Source organism: Rhinatrema bivittatum, chromosome 17 (genome assembly GCF_901001135.1).
Source record: "Rhinatrema bivittatum chromosome 17, aRhiBiv1.1, whole genome shotgun sequence".
Lineage (NCBI taxonomy): Eukaryota > Metazoa > Chordata > Amphibia > Gymnophiona > Rhinatrematidae > Rhinatrema > Rhinatrema bivittatum.
This window is the reverse complement of record NC_042631.1, coordinates 31,932,100-31,950,763: the sequence shown is the minus strand read 5'-3', so window position 1 is coordinate 31,950,763 and position 18,664 is coordinate 31,932,100. Positions and strand designations below refer to the sequence as shown.

Below are 18,664 nucleotides of genomic sequence, written 5' to 3'. Positions count from 1 at the left end.
TATGTATATAGTATGGAGAGACTTGTATGAATGGGTGTGAATGTTGGTGGATGTTTTTAGTAAGATTTTAGAAGGGGACATGATCCAGCGATGATTATGTATTGTACCTTTAATACTTTGTAAGCTTTTGTAAGTATTTGTTATATAAATTATGCAATTCCTTTCTCTTTTATTGTTTATGATTTGATTGTGAGAGAGGTTATTTTTGTCCTTCATTTGAATTTTTTGAATCATTGTAAGCTTGCCATGGCTTAGCCCTGAGACTCTTTCAGTGGGCTAGAGAGAGGTGGTGAGCCCAGGGCAGAAGCCACTTACTCTGCGGCAGACATGGGAAGAGCCACTGCGGTGTGTTCATAATCCAGGAAGACCTGCCACCCTCAAGCCTCAGCCCGAGAGGAGCTCCTGCTGCTGCCTGGTCCTTACTTGGGGAGAGAGAATCACAGCTGTTGCCTGCCAAGGGGAAGAGAAGGGATGAGATAGGGGAGAGGAATGGGCAAAGATGCCAGAGAGCAAGCAGTTGGAAGGGAGGATAAATGCAAAAAACATGAGAGAATTAAAAAAGACGAGCAAACTACAAAAAACACAAAAATAGAGAGAAAAATAGGAAAAATTAGTGAAAGCAATACAAAAGCAAAATAAAAATTGAGCAGGGTGGGATGGAGTTTTATTCAGCTCCTGAAAAATGTTGACTGGCACCTATGTTTTTAAAAAGAAAATTTCCATCTCTTACTATTGTGGTGTTTGGCCTATGTGTCTGGTTGTGGTGTGGAGTATGTGCCTTTTGATGTGCTTTGTGTGTGTAGTCTATATCTCTGTGTGTGATGTGCTCTGTCTGCCTGTCTCTCTCTCTCTGTTAGGCTGTCTGGATGTGTTGTGTCTGTGGCTCTCTGTGTCTGTCTTCTTTCTGAGGGTAGTGTGTGTCTCTCCCTTTCTAAGCGTGGTATTCCTATGTCTCTATGCCTGTTTCTCTGTGGGATGTCTGTTCTTGTTTTGGGGTGACTTTGTCTCTCTGCGCTTGTCTGACTTTCAGCTAACTATGGGGCCAATTACAATAAGACCTGCACTGAAATCCGCGTTGATTTTTCTGTGTGGATTTTTTTGGCACACGCGGCAAAAAGCGGCGGATGTAATAACGGCCGCGTATGCTAATTAGATATGTGCGTAAAATCCGCACACATCAAACATACGCGACATGCACGCAGTAAAGTGTTCTCATGGCCCTATATAGTAAAATGCGTAGACATCCGTGCAGAAACCCGCGCTGACACCCATCAGCGTGTGACCATCTGCAATTGATTCTCTGGACAAAAGCCTTAAAAATAAATAAATAAATAAATTCGAGGTCCAGAGGTCGATGTGAAGTTGTGTAGAGCAATATCTAACACCTTCATGATTGGACTCCGACCGCTGGCAAGAGTGTGAAAATGCAGATCAGCGATTCTGCCTCATTGAGAAGCTGCCTCCTCTCTACCTGTCCCATGCACAGCTTGGCTGACCTGCAAAATCATTAAAAAAAACGGTCTCCACACCGGTTCTTTCACTACCTCCTGCCCTGACCCAGGCGCTAAAAACCCACATTAAAAAAACCGACACTAACCCAATCTTCCTGCATTGCCCGTAAATAGATAATCGCCTTCTTTGCATGCCATTAGCATGTACTCGCACAGAAAAACCGCAGGTCTGTAAACGCGCTTGTACGTGCTTTTTTCCCCCTTACTCAAAACCCTCATTACATACCTGTATAGGGCTTTGCGCAGGAAAACGTGCATACAAACCTGTGGCAGCTTCAGCGCACTTTATTACATTGGCCCGTGTGTCTGTCTGTTTCTCTGGGTGCGGGATGTCTGCCTCTGTACCCGTGTATTTGAGAATGTACACCTTTCAGCAACTTGAAGAGAAACAAAATGGGAACTTTGAGCCACTGGTTGGCAGTGTGACTGCCTGGTGAATACCCTTCACATACGTATGTGTGTGTGTGTGTCTACATGTATATCCACACTTATACATATATATAATAACCCATCTTGGAGGGTTAAGGCTTCCTTGTTATAATGTAACTGTATGCTCTGTATCTCTTGTTGATTGGTTAATTGTATATTCTACTTAGTTCATTGTAAACCGAATTGATTTGATTTGTATCAAGAAAGTCGGTATATAAAAGCCTTAATAAATAAAAATAAATAAATAAATAAATATCATGAAAGGAAGGTGGCTGCAGCTCAGAAAGTCTGCTTACCTCTGAGATAGGATAATACTGAATATTTGTATCCCTTTCATCAGACTAATTTTACAAACTTGGACTAATGTGAAACTCTAACTTGATGCTTACAAGAGCTATGTCTCGTAGGTCTCCAATTAGATTTAATAACGCCTTCCCCCTGGGACTGGCATTAGTTCAAGCTGGTTGTTCTGTGGTTTTTATGTTAATTTTTAAGTAAGTGCTTTTAAGATTGTAAACTGCACTGATATTCTATGATATTGCGGTATAGAAGTGCATGGAAATAAATAAATAAAATAGTCTTTCAGGGATGACAAGAAGTAGGCTTATGGAGATGTGATCAGTTTTTCTCAGAGGGGAAAAATAATTAGTTTTTCTGACCTGAGAGAGGAATATCGACTGCCTCACTCTGACTCTTACCAATATTTACATGTTCTACACTAGATGTACCTTCCTGCAAGGATATTAAGTAGTTTAAACCAGTAATACTTCACATAGCAAATGCACAAAGGAAAGTTCTAGAGAAAATCAGAGAAATTATAATTCGGAAATGGCTTCCAAACGGCATCAGTTTTCACATTACGGTTATGATGTAGTGCCGTCAATTTGTCCATGTAATAAACATTCCAAACTCTTTTAAACCAAATTTTCATAGTTGGCGACTTGGATCTCTTCCAGTGTGCTTCAATTTCACCTTGGGCCTCAAGCACTAGTCTGTTTGTTTATTTATATTCCGCTTTTTGCCACTTCAAAATGGATTGCATTCAGGCACTGTGTGGCTTTCCCTGTCCCCAGAGAGCTCAGTAGAGAGCGGGAAATAGCATCCCCCAGCAACCCAATTAGGAAAACAGAAGGCTCCCAGGGAAGCTTAATTTTAAGGACTTTCCAAATGAGCTCATGGATTTCCTTCCAGAAAGGCATGAACATAAGCAAAAAGATCACAGAAGCTCTGAGGCCCACTGCCCCCGACATGGTCTGTCTAGGTGACGCCCTGGGCTAGGGACCAGAAAGCAAGGGAACAAGAGCAGGAAAAATGCTAGAGCAGCTCCTGTGAATAAGAATTTCTCCCCTGCAGCTAGCAGGTGAGATGATTTACTTTGGGTTGTCTGAGAAGCTGCTGCATGGCAGGTTCCTGCTGGGAAGATTACAGGATTGCTCTTAAATTTCTGGCAAGAAAGTAGAAATGCGGGGGGGTGTGAATATCCGTACAGGCCGCTCATCTTACACAGCTTGCATCGCTTGTTCAGTCTCTGTGAAAGCCTACGCAAAATTTTATAACCAAGAACTCGGAGACTTTTTAAAAGATGTTGTCGTAACTGCTCAGCAGGTTTTTCAGTTTGGACACGGGTACATTTTTATCTTGGATGAATTTTGTTTTTACGGCTTTTTTTGGAACCATAGCGCTAAAAATAGGATAAATGCTATTTCATTTCTTAATCAACAGCACCATAATAGGAGAAATCTCTCTGAGGTTTGGCAGTCTTGTAGTCATTTCCAGGGGGGAGCCGGATCAATATTTTGATGACCACTGAATGTTTGCAAGCTTGCCTCTTAGGTATCCTTCAAGTAAGCTAGCAATTTTATTATATATTATAGAACAAAGCAAGGAAACTAAGGAACACATTCCAGTCTTTCGTAAAACTCCTCCAAAATCACTGGTCATTGCAGGAGTTATTTTTAAGTCGTTGCAGTAATTTAAGTCATTCAGAAAACAAGTTTGGATCGGTGCAGTCCTTTTTGGAATACGCAGAGGTTGCGATGCATTCTTTGTGCCATGCATGCTTCCTGGTCTGCCTCATCGTTTTAGGATGCAGATAGACAGACAGCCATGGAAAGACATGGTCTCCCCATAGTACGTTCTTTGACGTTCACACACAAAAAGTATCATTTGACATATTTTTACTAGCTTTAAAGGTAAAATCGGTGAAGCCTCTAAAACGATCTGCTTTTTCCCCTTGTGGCTGGTTCTTAGTGGTTGCAATATAAACAAGGGCAAATTTTCTTTATTTTTGAAATTTGCTACTTTAATTTTCTTGCACCAGGAATACAAAGTTAATTTTTACTGCTAGCTAAATGCCATACTAGTAGCCTTATTGGTTCTTGGGGAAAACTGGAATCTTAGTGGACTTAGATTACTCCTGAAGAGATGAGCTGTGTATTCTTGAAAACTCATGTACTATAAAACTCTGTTATCTATAGCCAGATATTCAGTGGCACCCAACCTGCCAAACGTTACTGCTGAATATCCAGCTAAATCTACCCTCACAAAGTTTGTGCGGTAGATTTAGAACAGGTATTTGTGTGGGCAGAGTCGTCTGCACAGATGTAGCCGGGCAGTGCTGAATATCATGCTATCCGGCTAAGTTTAGACAGCCCACTTCGCCCTGCTCCCTTTTCTTACCCAGCTAAACTTGTGTGCATAGCAGTTTTATTTGCACACATTTAGCTGGGTAAAGGGGGGGAAGGGAGAGAATTTTGAATAGGTAAGATTTACCCAGCTAAACCCCAAATTTAGCCAAACAATTCTTTTGAATATCAACCTTGTTGGCTAATTTTCAACGTACCTTAATAAACTATCATCTTCCTTAGGGTATTGTTTTCTTCTGAAACAGAGTCCTTGAATTCTGGTCTACTCATTGTATTCTGAATTTGCTGACCAGTTAATACTTGTCACTTGTAGAATATGGATCAGTTTCTGTTAAATCTTCCTGACTCCCATATAATAAAAATAATCTTTGGACTTCATTTAATGGAGTAGTTTAAGCTCAGCTTGTCTTTTTGAGAGGTGTAGGAACCACCAGTACCAGAATATATTGGCTAGAGGCCATTTAAAAACAGTGTGTGTGTGTCATCCTAGGATTGTGTAAGGTGTGACTTCATGGACCAAGTTTCTCTTACCTTTTGTTTGTACTGAGTTTCAACATTCAGGGTGAGTTTCCTCTTCTCCTTGCATTGTTTCAGGACATTTTACCTCTGCCGAGGACTTAAACCTGCTGATTGCAAAGAACACTCGACTTGAGATCTATGTGGTCACTGCAGAGGGCCTGCGTCCAGTCAAGGAGGTGGGAATGTATGGCAAGATTGCTGTCATGGAGCTCTTCCGACCAAAGGTATGCAGAGAGGCACTTATTTTCAGGTCTTCAAGTTGGATCTTTTATGTCCGAGAATAGCAGTTATAGTTGGTGCTGTCAGATTCATGAATGGTTTTGTCTCTTTAGGGAGAAAACAAGGACCTGCTGTTTGTTCTCACAGCCAAGTACAATGCCTGTATCCTGGAGTATAAGCAAAGTGGGGACAGTATCGATATCATAACTCGTGCTCATGGAAATGTACAGGTAAGCGTGCTGTAGGATGTTATCATAACTCAAGTCCACAGAAATGTGAGGTAAATGAGTTGTTGAATACCATATCTTGTGCCAGTAGAAACATGCAGGTAAGTTGTGGAATGGTATAACCCGTGCCCATGAAAATGTGTGGGTAAGCAGATTGGGAATTGAGATCATAAACCATGTCCATGGAAATGTGTTGGTAAATGGACTAAGGCAGCAGAAACATGCAGGTAAGCAGATTGCCTAGTGCCATTGTGACTCAATCAGGGCAGCAGCAACACTGACATTATAATATGTGCTCACATATGCAGGTAAGTGAACTCTACAGTATCATAGTGTGTGCTGATGGAGAAAGGGAGGTAGGTGGAGTCTCAGAAACCAAGCAGAGTGGGGATCAGCACCCAGAAAAACCCGCTGTAAGTAGATTATGAAGTGATGTGAATAAATGTATTGAGGCAAGTGAAGCAGTGATACCATTACCCGCGCTTTTAAAAATATTCAGGCAAATTTGCATAGTTACACAGAGGAAGAATTTCTTATCTGTTAATTCTGGTTCAGCCAATCTTTGGCCTGATTCACTAAGCTTTTTTCCCTCACAGACACAAAGGAGCAAAAAGCCAAGATGCAATTTCTAAAGAAAGCTGAGATTCACAAGCTCTTCTTGCTGAACTTACAAATATCAAGAAAGCTGTTCTGCTACATCTGACAATGGTTCAAAGAGAAATTCAATTTATATTGTTTTTATAAGTGACATTTTAAGTGGTGTCTTAAACCAAACTACTATGCAGCAATGACTCCTGGCCTGGAAGAGCTTAAAGTCTAAGTGAGTACCTGAGGTAATAACTTGCCTAAGGTTTTAGCTAGCGCCAGTAGCCGAAGTGAGACTTGAACTTGGATCTTGTTGTTCCTGGTCTGTCAAGCTAATCATCAGGCCTCTCCATCTGGGGAATTTGTAGTGCCTGGTCCCATATGAGATAGTAAGAAAGTATCTATAGTGGTAGCTGTCATTTTGAGAGATAACAAGAAAGTCCTTAAATCAGAGAGATCCGGTTTACCAGGAACTCTGGGAGCATTGGAAAAGACTTGCAGTCCCCAGTTCTTGATAAAGATCTGCTTTCCTGGGTTTACAAACTAAGAGACCCAAAAGTCTTCTGAAGAGGGGAGTGAGAGCTTACACATCATCCTGTGGGGTGTGTATTCTCTCTTCATGGAAGCTCCACCGGGCTTTTATCTGTTTTCCTCCCCTAGTAAATGCAGGAGAAACTGACAGGCCAAAGTGTTATTTGGACAAAAAAAAAACAAAAATAAAAAGCTGTCAGCTAATTCCACCCAATTCTGACCTTATTCTAACTCAGAGTGGTTTGGTCCTTAACAGGCAGAATGTGTTTGTATGGGAATTTAACATTAAGAAAAAAAGGCTTGGATTAAAATCTCAACGTCCAAATGGTAATGCCTGGTAAAATTATGAAGTGAAGACCACACCGCTACTCGACAAATCTCCTGAGGAGATAACAATTGACACTCTGCCCAAGAGGCCGCCTGCACTCTAGTAGAATGCGCTTTCAGCTCCACTGGAATCTTGCACCCCTCACAAATATAAGGAGAGCAAATGACCACCTTCAGCCAACGAGAAATCGTGGCCTTTGAGGCCTTATCTCCTTTCTTCGAGCCACCAAACACAAAGGTGATCTAACTGCTGAAAAGAATTAATAACCTCCAAATACCACAACAGAGTCCACAGAACATCCAAAAGATGCAACTATCTCTCCTGGAGAGAAACGCCGGAAGATTTACTGTCTGAGTGACATGAAAAGAGGACACCACCTTCTGCAAAAACAGAGAGACCATCCACAACATAACCCTGTCATTAGAAATTTGCAGGAAAGGGTCCTTGCATGACATTGCCTGCAACTCCGAAATCCACCTGGCAGAACATATAGCCACCAGAAACACTGTCTTCAATGTCAGATCCTTCAATGTCGCCCTTCCCAAAGGCTCAAAGAATGCTCCACAGTGTCTTCTGCACCGGAGGCCGCAAATGCTTGACCCACTTCTGCAATCGAACCACATCAGGATGGGAGGCTAAAGATCTCCCACAACTAACCCCTAAGGGAACCCAAAATGGATATCTATTCGCAGAGGGAACTATAGCTAGACCCTAGACAATCTCTTGCAGGAAAGGCTAGGATCTGAGGAAAGGCCACAGACAGAGAATCCAATCGCTGAGGGAGGCACCAAGACACAAAGACTCTCCAAACCCTGACATACACCAGAGATATGGAGGGTTTCTGAGCCTGGAGCAGCTTAGAAATGACCTGTTCCAAATATCCTTTCAGACATAATTGCCACCTTTCAAAAGTCAGGCTACAAGACAGAAGTTATCCTCCTGATTGGAAAATATGGGACCTTGCCGAAAGCAGGCGTGGCAGATTGGACCCACCTGAGGGGCCTGACTACTGAGAGATGCACCAGATCCGTGAACCATGGGCTCCATGGCCACTCCGGCACCATCAGCAACTCCGACCCTGAATATAACTCTAATCACCGCAGAACTCACCAGACAAGTGACCACAGAGGAAACATGTACAGAAGTATCCCCGTCAACCAAGGACACGCAAGAGCATCCAGCCCCACTGCGCCTACCTCTCGTCTGCAACTGAAAAACCTCACCATCTTGACTTTGGCCCTCATTGCCATTAGATCCAACTGGGGAATGCCCCATCTAGCACAAATGCGATTCCACGCATCTGGGGACAATTCCCCCCCCCCCCCCCCCCCCCAAGATCCAACTGCTGCCTGCTGAGGAAATCTGCCTACAAATAGTCCACATGTGCGACATGAGAAGCCACTATTCCCTCTATATGGAGAGCCACCCAAACAAACAACTGTCAAGCTTCCAGAGCCACTGCCTGACAATTCGTCCCGCTTTGCCGGTTGATGTATGCCACTGCCGTCGCATTATCCAAGAAGACCTGAACCATCCTGCCTCTGAACCAGGGAAGGAAGGCCTCCAGTACCCGAATCGCCCGTTTTGAGGTGACTAATGGACCCAGACCTCTCCTCCACTGACTAAAGACCTCTCTGGAGGGGACCTCGAAGATCCTGAGGGAAGCAGTTCCCTGGCTATCAGGACCTCTGGCCAGACAAAGACGAAACACCAGTCAGGGGTTTCCAACCCGCTGGTCACCCTGCTCCACCTGAAGGGGAGGGTCCATGAAGGAGCCTAACACCTCCGGGAGCCTCCACCAGCTTTTCTCCTTTCTTCTCTTTTGTTAGACTGCAGGTTTGCATCTCTACCATCTGCTGGAAATAAAGAAATACTGGGGGACTGCAGGTTGCACTCTTTTACTTAGCAGTGCCTCAAAGATTTTTGTTCCCTGCCTCCATCTGTTGGTAGGGATGCAAAACCCACTTGTCTAGACAGGAACGAAAATTAGCAGGTAAGAACCAATTTTCCTATAGGGGCTGCACCAGGGCACAGAAAGGGCCAGTGCAGCCCTGTTTTTGGGTGATCTCTCTCCCTCTGACATCGTGAAGGCACGAGGAGGAGCACAACCATTTGCTGTGCATTTTCAACTGTATTCTCTCTCTCCCTCCCATTTCAGGATCGCATTGGTCGTCCCTCAGAGACAGGCATCATTGGCATCATTGATCCAGAATGCCGCATGATTGGGCTGCGTCTCTACGATGGGCTCTTCAAGGTCATCCCCCTTGATCGGGACAACAAGGAGTTAAAAGCCTTTAACATCAGACTAGAAGAGCTGCAGGTCATTGACGTGAAGTTCCTCTATGGCTGCCAGGCTCCCACCATCTGTTTTGTCTACCAGGTACCAGTGAACACCAGATTCGTTACTCTGCATAGGGCGGGGTGAATTATCTAACAGAAGCTCTGCTGGCTTTGGCCTGTGAGAGAGGTGTAGGTAGAAGAAGTCTTGTAGAAAGCTTTTTGCTCCAATTGGTTTTAAGACCAGCAGACTAAGGACACTAGCCCCCCGCCCCCCGTGTTTGTTCTGCCGTAAATCTCACACACTATTTATTTATTTATTTTTAATTTTTATATACCGATGTTCCTGTAAAGAATACATATCGCACCGGTTTACAAGGAACTGAACAGTCGCCTCCAGGGCGGAAATACATTAAAACAGTCGCCTCAAGGCAGAATACATTAACACAAGTATACAGGAAAACTATTAAAAGAGAACTTTCATAAACTCAATTAAATGTAACTGTGAACCATAAATCAGGAACCATAAATCAGGAACATATGTACAGAGGTAGGTATATCGTCTGTCGCTTCACCAGATTTTAGCTCTCAGGGAAAGCTTGAGTGAATAGCCAAGTCTTTAGCTTCTTTTTGAATGTCGGAAGGCATGGTTCTTGGCGGAGTTCCGGTGGGAGCATACACACTACTCTGTATGAAACAAGCAGTCCCTCATTTTTGTGCTTTTTTTCATTACTTGCACCCTCCCTGTAGTACATACTGTTTAGGACGCCCCCTCAGTCTCCGTTTTCTGTTCTAAACTCAAAAAAACTCATCTTTCCCAGCTGGTTTATGCCAATACCCGAATACCCAGTTTCTCACCAATTCCCTCAGTTATTGATTCTTTTCACATTTGATTTTTTTTTTAACTCTTCATTCTTTGTAGGATGCTTTGAGTAAAGCAGCATATAAAATTTGCGACTGAATAAAATAATGGTCGTCCTCTAGATCTGTTTTTTTTTCTCTAAAAATATTGCTTATTTATTTAAGTGTTTTTATACCGCTTTTACAAACAAAGTTTAGTCAAAACGGTTTACATAAATATAAATCATAAAATAAGTAATAGTTAAAAATTTACATAAATATCATAATAAAATAAAATTAGTAATTTATCAAAAAAAGTAAACATATCAAAACAATAATCAGGTGGCAACTTGTAGCCACTGCAAATGTCAGGGGAAGAGGAGTTTAGGGAAGGTATGATTCAAAATATACATAAGGATTAATGCTTCTGAAACACTAAAATAAAAAGAAGGAAATAATGGCTCTGATATTACCCTGCACACACACATTCTCACTTCTGATCTCTCCCAGTTCTACACACTCACCTGCTCCCTCTGTACAGACTCACCCTACTTAGCATCGTTCTCGTGCACACTCCTCTCCTGCTCACATTTACTCATTCCAGTTTTCCCGCCTTTTCTGTTTAAGAGCTTTCACTCCCACTGCTTTCTCCTTCATTGATTTTTGTATAATGTTTCTGGCTTTCTGTCCTCCCAGGATCCTCAGGGCCGTCATGTGAAGACATATGAAGTGTCTCTGCGAGAGAAGGAGTTTAACAAAGGCCCCTGGAAACAGGAGAATGTTGAGGCTGAGGCTTCCATGGTCATTGCAGGTCAGGAAGGTTTTCAGATTTTTTATTCCAAATTCTGTCTTGTCTTCAGTTTATTCCTTGTTCATCCATTCATCACTATTTTTAGTGTCTTTCTATCCATTCACTAATCATAGAGTTATCAGGAGTTTGTGCTTTTTCTGAGTTCTGTCATTCCTTTTTCCCCCTTTCTCATTTCCTTCTTGGCTGTCTCAAAATCATAAGTTGTTTTTTTTCTTTCTTTCTCTGTTCTTCGGTACCATTTCTGATCAGCAAGCTTCTCTTCTGTGCCTCTCTGTTCTGTTCTCACGTTTTTTGCATTTAATCTTCAAGGTGTGTGTTTATTTTTGGTAGCTGCAATGTTAGGGTAATGATTTTTTTTCTTTGTATATCATTTCTCTTCATGACAGCTATCCTTGGTCTCCTTTATTGCTTCAGCATCTTACTTCACTCTTAGGATAATAGTATTGCCAATCACTAATTTTTCTTCCTTAACAGTTCCTGAGCCCTTTGGTGGTGCGATCATCATTGGTCAAGAGTCCATCACTTATCACAATGGTGACAAATATCTGGCAATAGCTCCACCCATTATCAAGGTGAGACATGCACAGTGCCCTGGATCGTAGTCTCAGCTGGAATCTCATTACTATACCAGCATTGCTGATCTCTCAGAAGTGTGGGACAGGAAGAGGCTGGGGCTTCTTGTTTAGATTACTGAGGAGTGTTGTATTTTAGTGTCACTTCCAGGAAATATTAAATCCCACTAAGCATTACAAATAAACTTGTTCTTTTTTTTTAATTAAGCAAAGTACCATTGTGTGCCACAACCGAGTAGATCCCAATGGTTCTCGCTACCTTCTAGGAGACATGGAGGGGCGTCTATTCATGCTTCTGCTGGAGAAGGAGGAGCAGATGGATGGGACTGTGAACCTAAAAGACTTGAGAGTGGAACTGCTTGGGGAGGTACTGCCTGCTGTCCAGCCATCCTTCTGGGGATTTAGGTTATCCATTGAGCATTGGCCCCCCAATAACCATGTTGCTTCATGAGCTGCCCATTCTTCTCCATGCGCTGGTAGATGATACGTCTGGTCATACAATTATCTGTTCCTACCACCATCTTGTCTATAGATGGGAAATATTGCATTTAATTGGGGTCTATTTACTCCTTCAGCCACAGAAAGATGGGGGCTGTGAAAGCACCCGTGTGGTGCAGCTCAAGAAGCCATTTTATATCCAGTTGTAGAAATTGATAGTTATCTGTCTGACTGTACATCAAATTATATACAGGTACTAAACCCTGTCTTAAGGGTGCACCTGAGTCAACCGAAGGTTAAGTGACTTGTCCAAGGTCACAAGGAGTGTCGATAGGAGAAGCAGACCACTCCCTCTCCCCTGTGCCTCTTGTTAACATATTTTGATCAGGGTTTTACCTTCTGGCCTTTTTTCTAGTGCAAATTTTCTTTTCATTTTGGGTCACTTCCCTGTAGACCTCCATTGCAGAGTGCCTGACTTACCTGGATAATGGTGTGGTCTTTGTTGGGTCTCGTCTTGGAGATTCCCAGCTGGTGAAGGTAAGGTACAACTCTTGTTATGTGCTCACGTGCTTTGAGTCCTCGCATCCTCCAGTCTACTGTGTGCTTTCTCTCCCTATGGCAGAATTTTCTCCACTGTCCTCTAAAATTGGACCTAAAGAGGACTTTTGAGTACTGTTTCTGCTTTTTGTCATCTTTGGGACATGTCTCCTATGCTCTTTTCTCCCAGTAGAGAGGGAGAAATCTTCTCTGTAGTGGTTTTATCTACTAAGATATGACAGCTTGACCTTTTCTTGTGTGCCATGACAGCTGAATGTGGACAGCAATGAGCAGGGCTCTTATGTGGTTGCCATGGAGACCTTTACCAACCTGGGCCCCATCGTGGACATGTGTGTGGTCGATCTGGAGAGACAAGGACAAGGCCAGGTAATATCACTTTCCTTATCTGGTGCATGAGCTAAGAATCTTGGTATTCTTTAGAGAATATCAGGGAAGCCTGTCCATGGGAAGAATGAACAGTGGCCGACAATGACGAGCACAGGACATCTTAGAATGTGCCTCCTAGAGATCTTAGGAGTTCTGTGTCGTCTTTCACAGCAATAAATGCTCCCACATAAGTTACCCCTGATGGGAAGTTACCATAGAGTTTGTTTTAGAGTTACATTATTTTTGTTTTGCAAAGATAAAAGCAAATAATGAACATAGCAAGTCCAAAATGTAATTAATTAACAAATTGTACAGTATAACAATGTTAGCACTGCTTGCTGAGTAGATGTCAGCTGCTTGGAAGATGTCAATCTGAAGATCACAGAGGCAGTTTTCAAACTGTCCACATTGGGGCAAAGACCATGTGTACATTTTACCAACAGGTTTTGTGCTGCTTCTCAAAGCAAAAGTACATGCATACTTTCTCTTTGAAAATTACTGCAAAGCAGGACATGGTTACAGCTACAGAAAAAGCAGGTGCTTAGATTTGCCAGAAAAATGTGCTTTGAAGATTTGCATGTGTACTTTTTCCTCCCATGCCCTAAACGCCTCTGAGCACGGCTCTTCTCAGTGCCGCTAATTGTTTGCATGTTGCCCCACAGTGCACAAGCTTTTACCTGCACCAAGTGTGGGAACATTTCAGAGAGCCAATTTACAGGGGGAAAACTTTTTTTCTCCCTTGGTTTCAAAATTGGCTTCTGTATGTGGCCCTATCTGCAGGAACTTGGATTGATGGCGGCGACCCTGGAGGTGGTGCCATGGGCGAAGGCGCATATGCATCCTCTTTAGAGCACTCTGCTGTCTCGTTGGAGCCCACAGTCTCAAGACTATTCGATTTGGTTCCCCCCGCCGATGGAGATTTGCACTCAATTGCAGTGGTGGCTAAAAGCGAATCATCTAAGGAAGGAGGCTTCCATAAGGTCACCGGCCTGGCTAGTACTCACGACAGATGTGAGCCTCCAAGGCTAGAGAGCTCACTGTCAGGAGTTGACAGCGCAGGGATGAGGGAGTGCAGAAGAGTCTCTCTGGAACATCAATCGGCTGGAAGCCTGGGCGGTCCGGTTGGCATGCTTGCAATTGGGCAACAGGTTGCAGAGTCAAGCAGTCTAGATAATGTCGGACAATGCAACAACAGTAGCCTACATCAATCAGCAGGGAGAGGAACCAAGAGCCAGCAAGCATCGCAGAAAATAAACCAACTTGTGGAATGGGCGGAAGTGCATGTTCAGGAGATTTCAGCTTTGCACATTGCAAGAAAAGACAATGTAAGAACAGACTTTCTCAGCAGGCAGGGTCTGGACCCAGGAGAATGGGAATTGTCAGGCAAGGCGTTTCAGCTAATAGTGGATCGCTGGGGTCTGCTGTTTATGGACTTGCTGGCAACTTTTCGCATTGCGAAGGTTCCTCGGTTCTTCAGTCGCAGGAGAGATCCAAATTCTTTAGGCATCAATGCTCTCGTGCAGGAATGGCCAGAGGACAAGCTGCTGTATGCCTTTCCCCTGTGACCCATGTTGGGCAGAATGATTTGGAGGGTTGAGAGTCACAGGGGGATGTTGCTTCTGGTGGCACCAGGCTGGCCCAGGAGACCATGGTATGCAGATCTGCGCAGGCTCCTGGTAGACTCTCCCCTCCAGTTTCCAGCGCACAGTGATCTGTTACGACAGAGGCCTGTTCTTCACGAAGATCCTTGAGAGGGCTTGCTTGCTGAAGCATGGTTATTCAACTGCAGTGATTGCCTCCTTGCTACGAGCTAGAAAGTTCTCCACCTCCATAGCATATATGCAGGTTTGGCGCGTGTTTGAGGCTTGGTGTGAAGATCGAGGGGCTCCTCCTTTTTCAGTTCAGATCTCGCTCATTTTGGAATTTTTGCAGGATGGTTTGAATAAAGGATTGGCCCTTAATTCATAAAAGGTACAGGTAGCGGCTCTTGCCTGTTTCAGGGGTCTTGTGAATGGAGGACCCTTGTCAGCTCATCCAGAATGGCCCGTTTCTTCAAAGGAGTGAAACATCTTCATCCTTTGTGGTTACTGCTGCCTTTGTAGAGTCTGAATCTGGTTTGGATTTCTTAGCAGGCCCTACGTTTTGACCAATGCATAATCTTTCTTTGCAGTTACTGCCCTTGAAAATAGTGTTTCTTGTGGCGATTAGTTCTGTGCATAGAATATCCGAGTTATAGGCCTTGTCTTGCCGGGAGCTGTTCCTTCGAGTGACTCCAGTGGCGATACAAGTGCTTACTGTTCCTTCCTTTTTGCCAAAAGAGGTCTCAGATTTTCATTTGAATCAGTCCATGTCTATTGTTAATTTATAATTTCGAATGTTCCTATAAAATCTCTCTCTATCCTTCCTACTGCTGTCCTCTCTCCTCCTTCATTGCTGCTCCCCCTTCCCCATCCCTGTTTATTGTATTTCACTCTCTTGTTAATTTGTTACAATGTAAACCGGCATGATGTTCTGACGAATGTCGGTGTATAAAAATCTATTTTGTTCTCCGCTTAGGATGAGAATTATAAATATATCTCACAACAATCGTACTCTCTCCTATGAAAAAAGTTCTTAAGAACTAACTACTTGTTCAAATAGTTTTTAAACATGAAAAATAATTGGAGAAAAAGAGGTAAGTTTCATATTCAGGGTGCTCACCTCTGCGGCATAGCGACCTTCTTGTGGTCTAATCATTAACTTGCCTCCTTCCTCCTTTATGTGTTTTTTATTGTTTCAAAAACAATTTTTTTTTTTTTTTAAATATTTTTCAATATATTAATTTTTCTAAAAATCAAATATTATCTCCACCTTACATATTAGGATCATTAAATCTTTGTACGTGTCCAAAAATATTTTTGAATACTTCTGTTTAATGTCCCGTTTCTTTATTCCTATGTTCGGGGGGAATTATTTGAATTAATTTTAATAATGTAAACTTCTTCTCGTAGTAAATCTCCCTGGGAGATAAGTTATAATTTTGTTTCATTGTTGGTAGTGGTAATTTAAAGAGCAAGAGTCGAGCGTCCACGAATTTAAAGTGTGAGAGTTTGGCGTTACTATATACAGAAGATTTACTACGAGAAGAAGTTTACATTATTAAAATTAATTCAAATAATTCCCCCCGAACATAGGGATAAAGAAACGGGACATTAAACAGAAGTATTCAAAAAAATTTTTGGACACGTACAAAGATTTAATGATCCTAATATGTAAGGTGGAGATAATATTTGATTTTTAGAAAAATTAATATATTGAAAAATATTTAAAAAAAAATAAATTGTTTTTGAACCAATAAAAAAACACATAAAGGAGGAAGGAGGCAAGTTAATGATTAGACCACAAGAAGGTCGCTATGCCGCGGAGGTGAGCACCCTGAATATGAAACTTACCTCTTTTTCTCCAATTATTTTTCATGTTTAAAAACTATTTGAACAAGTAGTTGGTTCTTAAGAACTTTTTTCATAGGAGAGAGTACGATTGTTGTGAGGTGTATAAAAATCAACAAATAAATAAATAAATCTCCCTTTATCCCACGATTATGCACATCTTATTTTACTCCCCCCTGTAAATAGTTTTATTCTCATCTATATGCTTTGTAATTGTTAACGTTTAATGTATTCCCCTAGTTCGCCCCATCCCTCTTCCCCTCCTCCCCCCCCCCTTATCAGTTCCATGTTTTCTGTAAAGCTTGTTGCTGCATTTTGTTCCGTGTCAACCGATGAGATGTTCCCAACAATCATCGGGATATAAAAACCGTTAAATAAATAAAAAAATAAATAAATGTCGAAAGAAGATAATCTAACCTCCACCCATGACACTGCCTGAGCCCTACTGGAATGAGCCCTAACCTGACTAGGTAATGGTTGCTCAGCATCCACATACTTGGCTGTGATTACCTCCTTAATCTAGCAAACTACTGAGGCCCGCAAAGCTGGCTCGCCCTATTTATTTCCACTGTGGAGGATAAGCAGGTTATCTGTCTTCCCGAGATGTTTAGAAACCTTCAGATACCTCACAATATGTCTCTTAAAATCCAAGTTTCGCAACAGGCGATATTCCTCCGCATCTCTCTCTCTCTATGCAGCGACGGCAGAGAAAATATATGTACAGGTGGGCTGGTAGGTACCAGACCAACTGAAAGGTTGCCGAGCTGTGATGTGGTCCTCCTTACAAACCTTTTGTCATCTGGATATGCAGGTCCAGGAGGACGCAGCCTGTGCACATGCCTTTTTGAGTGGACCGCAGGCAGCCTCCTGCCTTATTTGGGAGTAGCTTGGGTACATCCCACAGGTTCTGGATTCATCTGACTAGACACTAAGAAATGAGAAATTACTACTTGCCTGATAATTTCCTTTTCTTTAGCATAGACAGATGAATCCAGCTTCCCACCCTTGGCTGCCGAATAATTGTGCTATGGTCCTCCTGATTGGCTATGTGATCCAAGAGTTACTGATAAGAGCTATTCCAATCCCAAGACTAGTATCAATACAATATTTGTCTGAGCTCAATAGTCTCCTGTTGCCTGAGTACTGGAATGGTTATCTGGTGTTAATCAAGTTTTGTTAGTTTATGCACAGTTGGCTTTTGCAGAGAATACTGGTGGGCTGATGTCATTGCAGGGCATATATACTGTGATGTCAGCTTTGCTCTGTCTCCATCTGCTGGTAGAGGTGCATAACCCACTGGTTCTGGATTTATCTGTCTAACCTAAAGAAAAGAAGGTTATCAGGTAAATAGTAATTTCTCATAAAAATTCCTGTGGACCAATGTGGAACTACAGGGGCTTGACCTCAGGAAAGCCCTTTCTATTTGATTGCTTCAATAATATCTGAGCCACTTGGTGGCTCACAGGGAAGAGTCCTGTCCCTCTCGCCAGTAGTTCATTGGTTTGAAGCTAGCTTAAGCTGTTTTGTCTTGACGGGTACAATGCAGATATTAAGATTAACCATTAGTAATACATCTGTGAGATTGAGATCATTCACAACATACCCTGCCTACAAGTGAGGCTCGCTCATATTGTGGTATGTTGAAAACTAATACTCAAACCAAGCCGACCCCATCTCTGTTTTTCTCCAAAAATAAAAGAAGCTGAAAGAAGAAGCAGCTTCTTAGGATCAAATTACAAATATGCCTTCATAGTAGGAACCGGAGCTTATTTGAACTGGAGCGTCCCAATCTTTCTAGATGTACACAGTGTTTCACATGCCCTTGTGGAAACCATTCACCTGGATAATCTTTTTCCAGACTGATCCCAGGCACCTCTACCCCTAGCCCCCAATTCTAGTTCAGGGAAATTTAGCAGATTTTCAGAAGAGTGTAATTGTTCTTAGGGTAACTTGCATGTTCAGAAACTGGAAAGGTGACCATCTGCAAATGAGAAAATTGCAATTGGAATGTAATTTTAGCTGCATTAAAAAAAGAAAGCTGTTGGATTTACAGTATGTGAGATGTCTTGTAGATAGTTTATTTTTCTGTTTTAGGGCCTGGTTCATTAATTTTTTTCCCCATAGACACAGAATGGAGGAAAACCTTTAGTAAATGAGGCCCTTGGTTTGTTTACTGTGTATCTGTTGGTTGATTGTGTTTTCCCATGTACTTATCAGTTTGTATTACATCTTTATATTGTTATTAAGTCTGTACTCTGCTGAGAACAGAATATAAGAGGTTTGAAATAAATAAATCAAAATCTGGGGCATGAGGAGTACTTGGTTTTAGGCTTTCTTAGATTCCAGAAGAACCAGACTCTAATATATCTAATAGGCTGGG

General features: G+C 42.3%; 1 protein-coding gene across 1 annotated transcript in view; it reads left to right on the top strand.

Moving 5' to 3' along the window:
• The window catches only part of DDB1 (damage specific DNA binding protein 1), a 54,366-nt gene that overhangs the window by 6,450 nt on the left and 29,252 nt on the right, over positions 1 to 18,664 (top strand). Inside the window, exons 2-9 of the mRNA XM_029583186.1 lie at positions 5,180 to 5,328; positions 5,437 to 5,553; positions 9,153 to 9,374; positions 10,808 to 10,922; positions 11,397 to 11,494; positions 11,703 to 11,861; positions 12,386 to 12,469; positions 12,740 to 12,856. Coding sequence (XP_029439046.1) covers positions 5,180 to 5,328; positions 5,437 to 5,553; positions 9,153 to 9,374; positions 10,808 to 10,922; positions 11,397 to 11,494; positions 11,703 to 11,861; positions 12,386 to 12,469; positions 12,740 to 12,856 — 1,061 coding nt within the window. The remainder of the gene's footprint in view (positions 1 to 5,179; positions 5,329 to 5,436; positions 5,554 to 9,152; positions 9,375 to 10,807; positions 10,923 to 11,396; positions 11,495 to 11,702; positions 11,862 to 12,385; positions 12,470 to 12,739; positions 12,857 to 18,664) is intronic.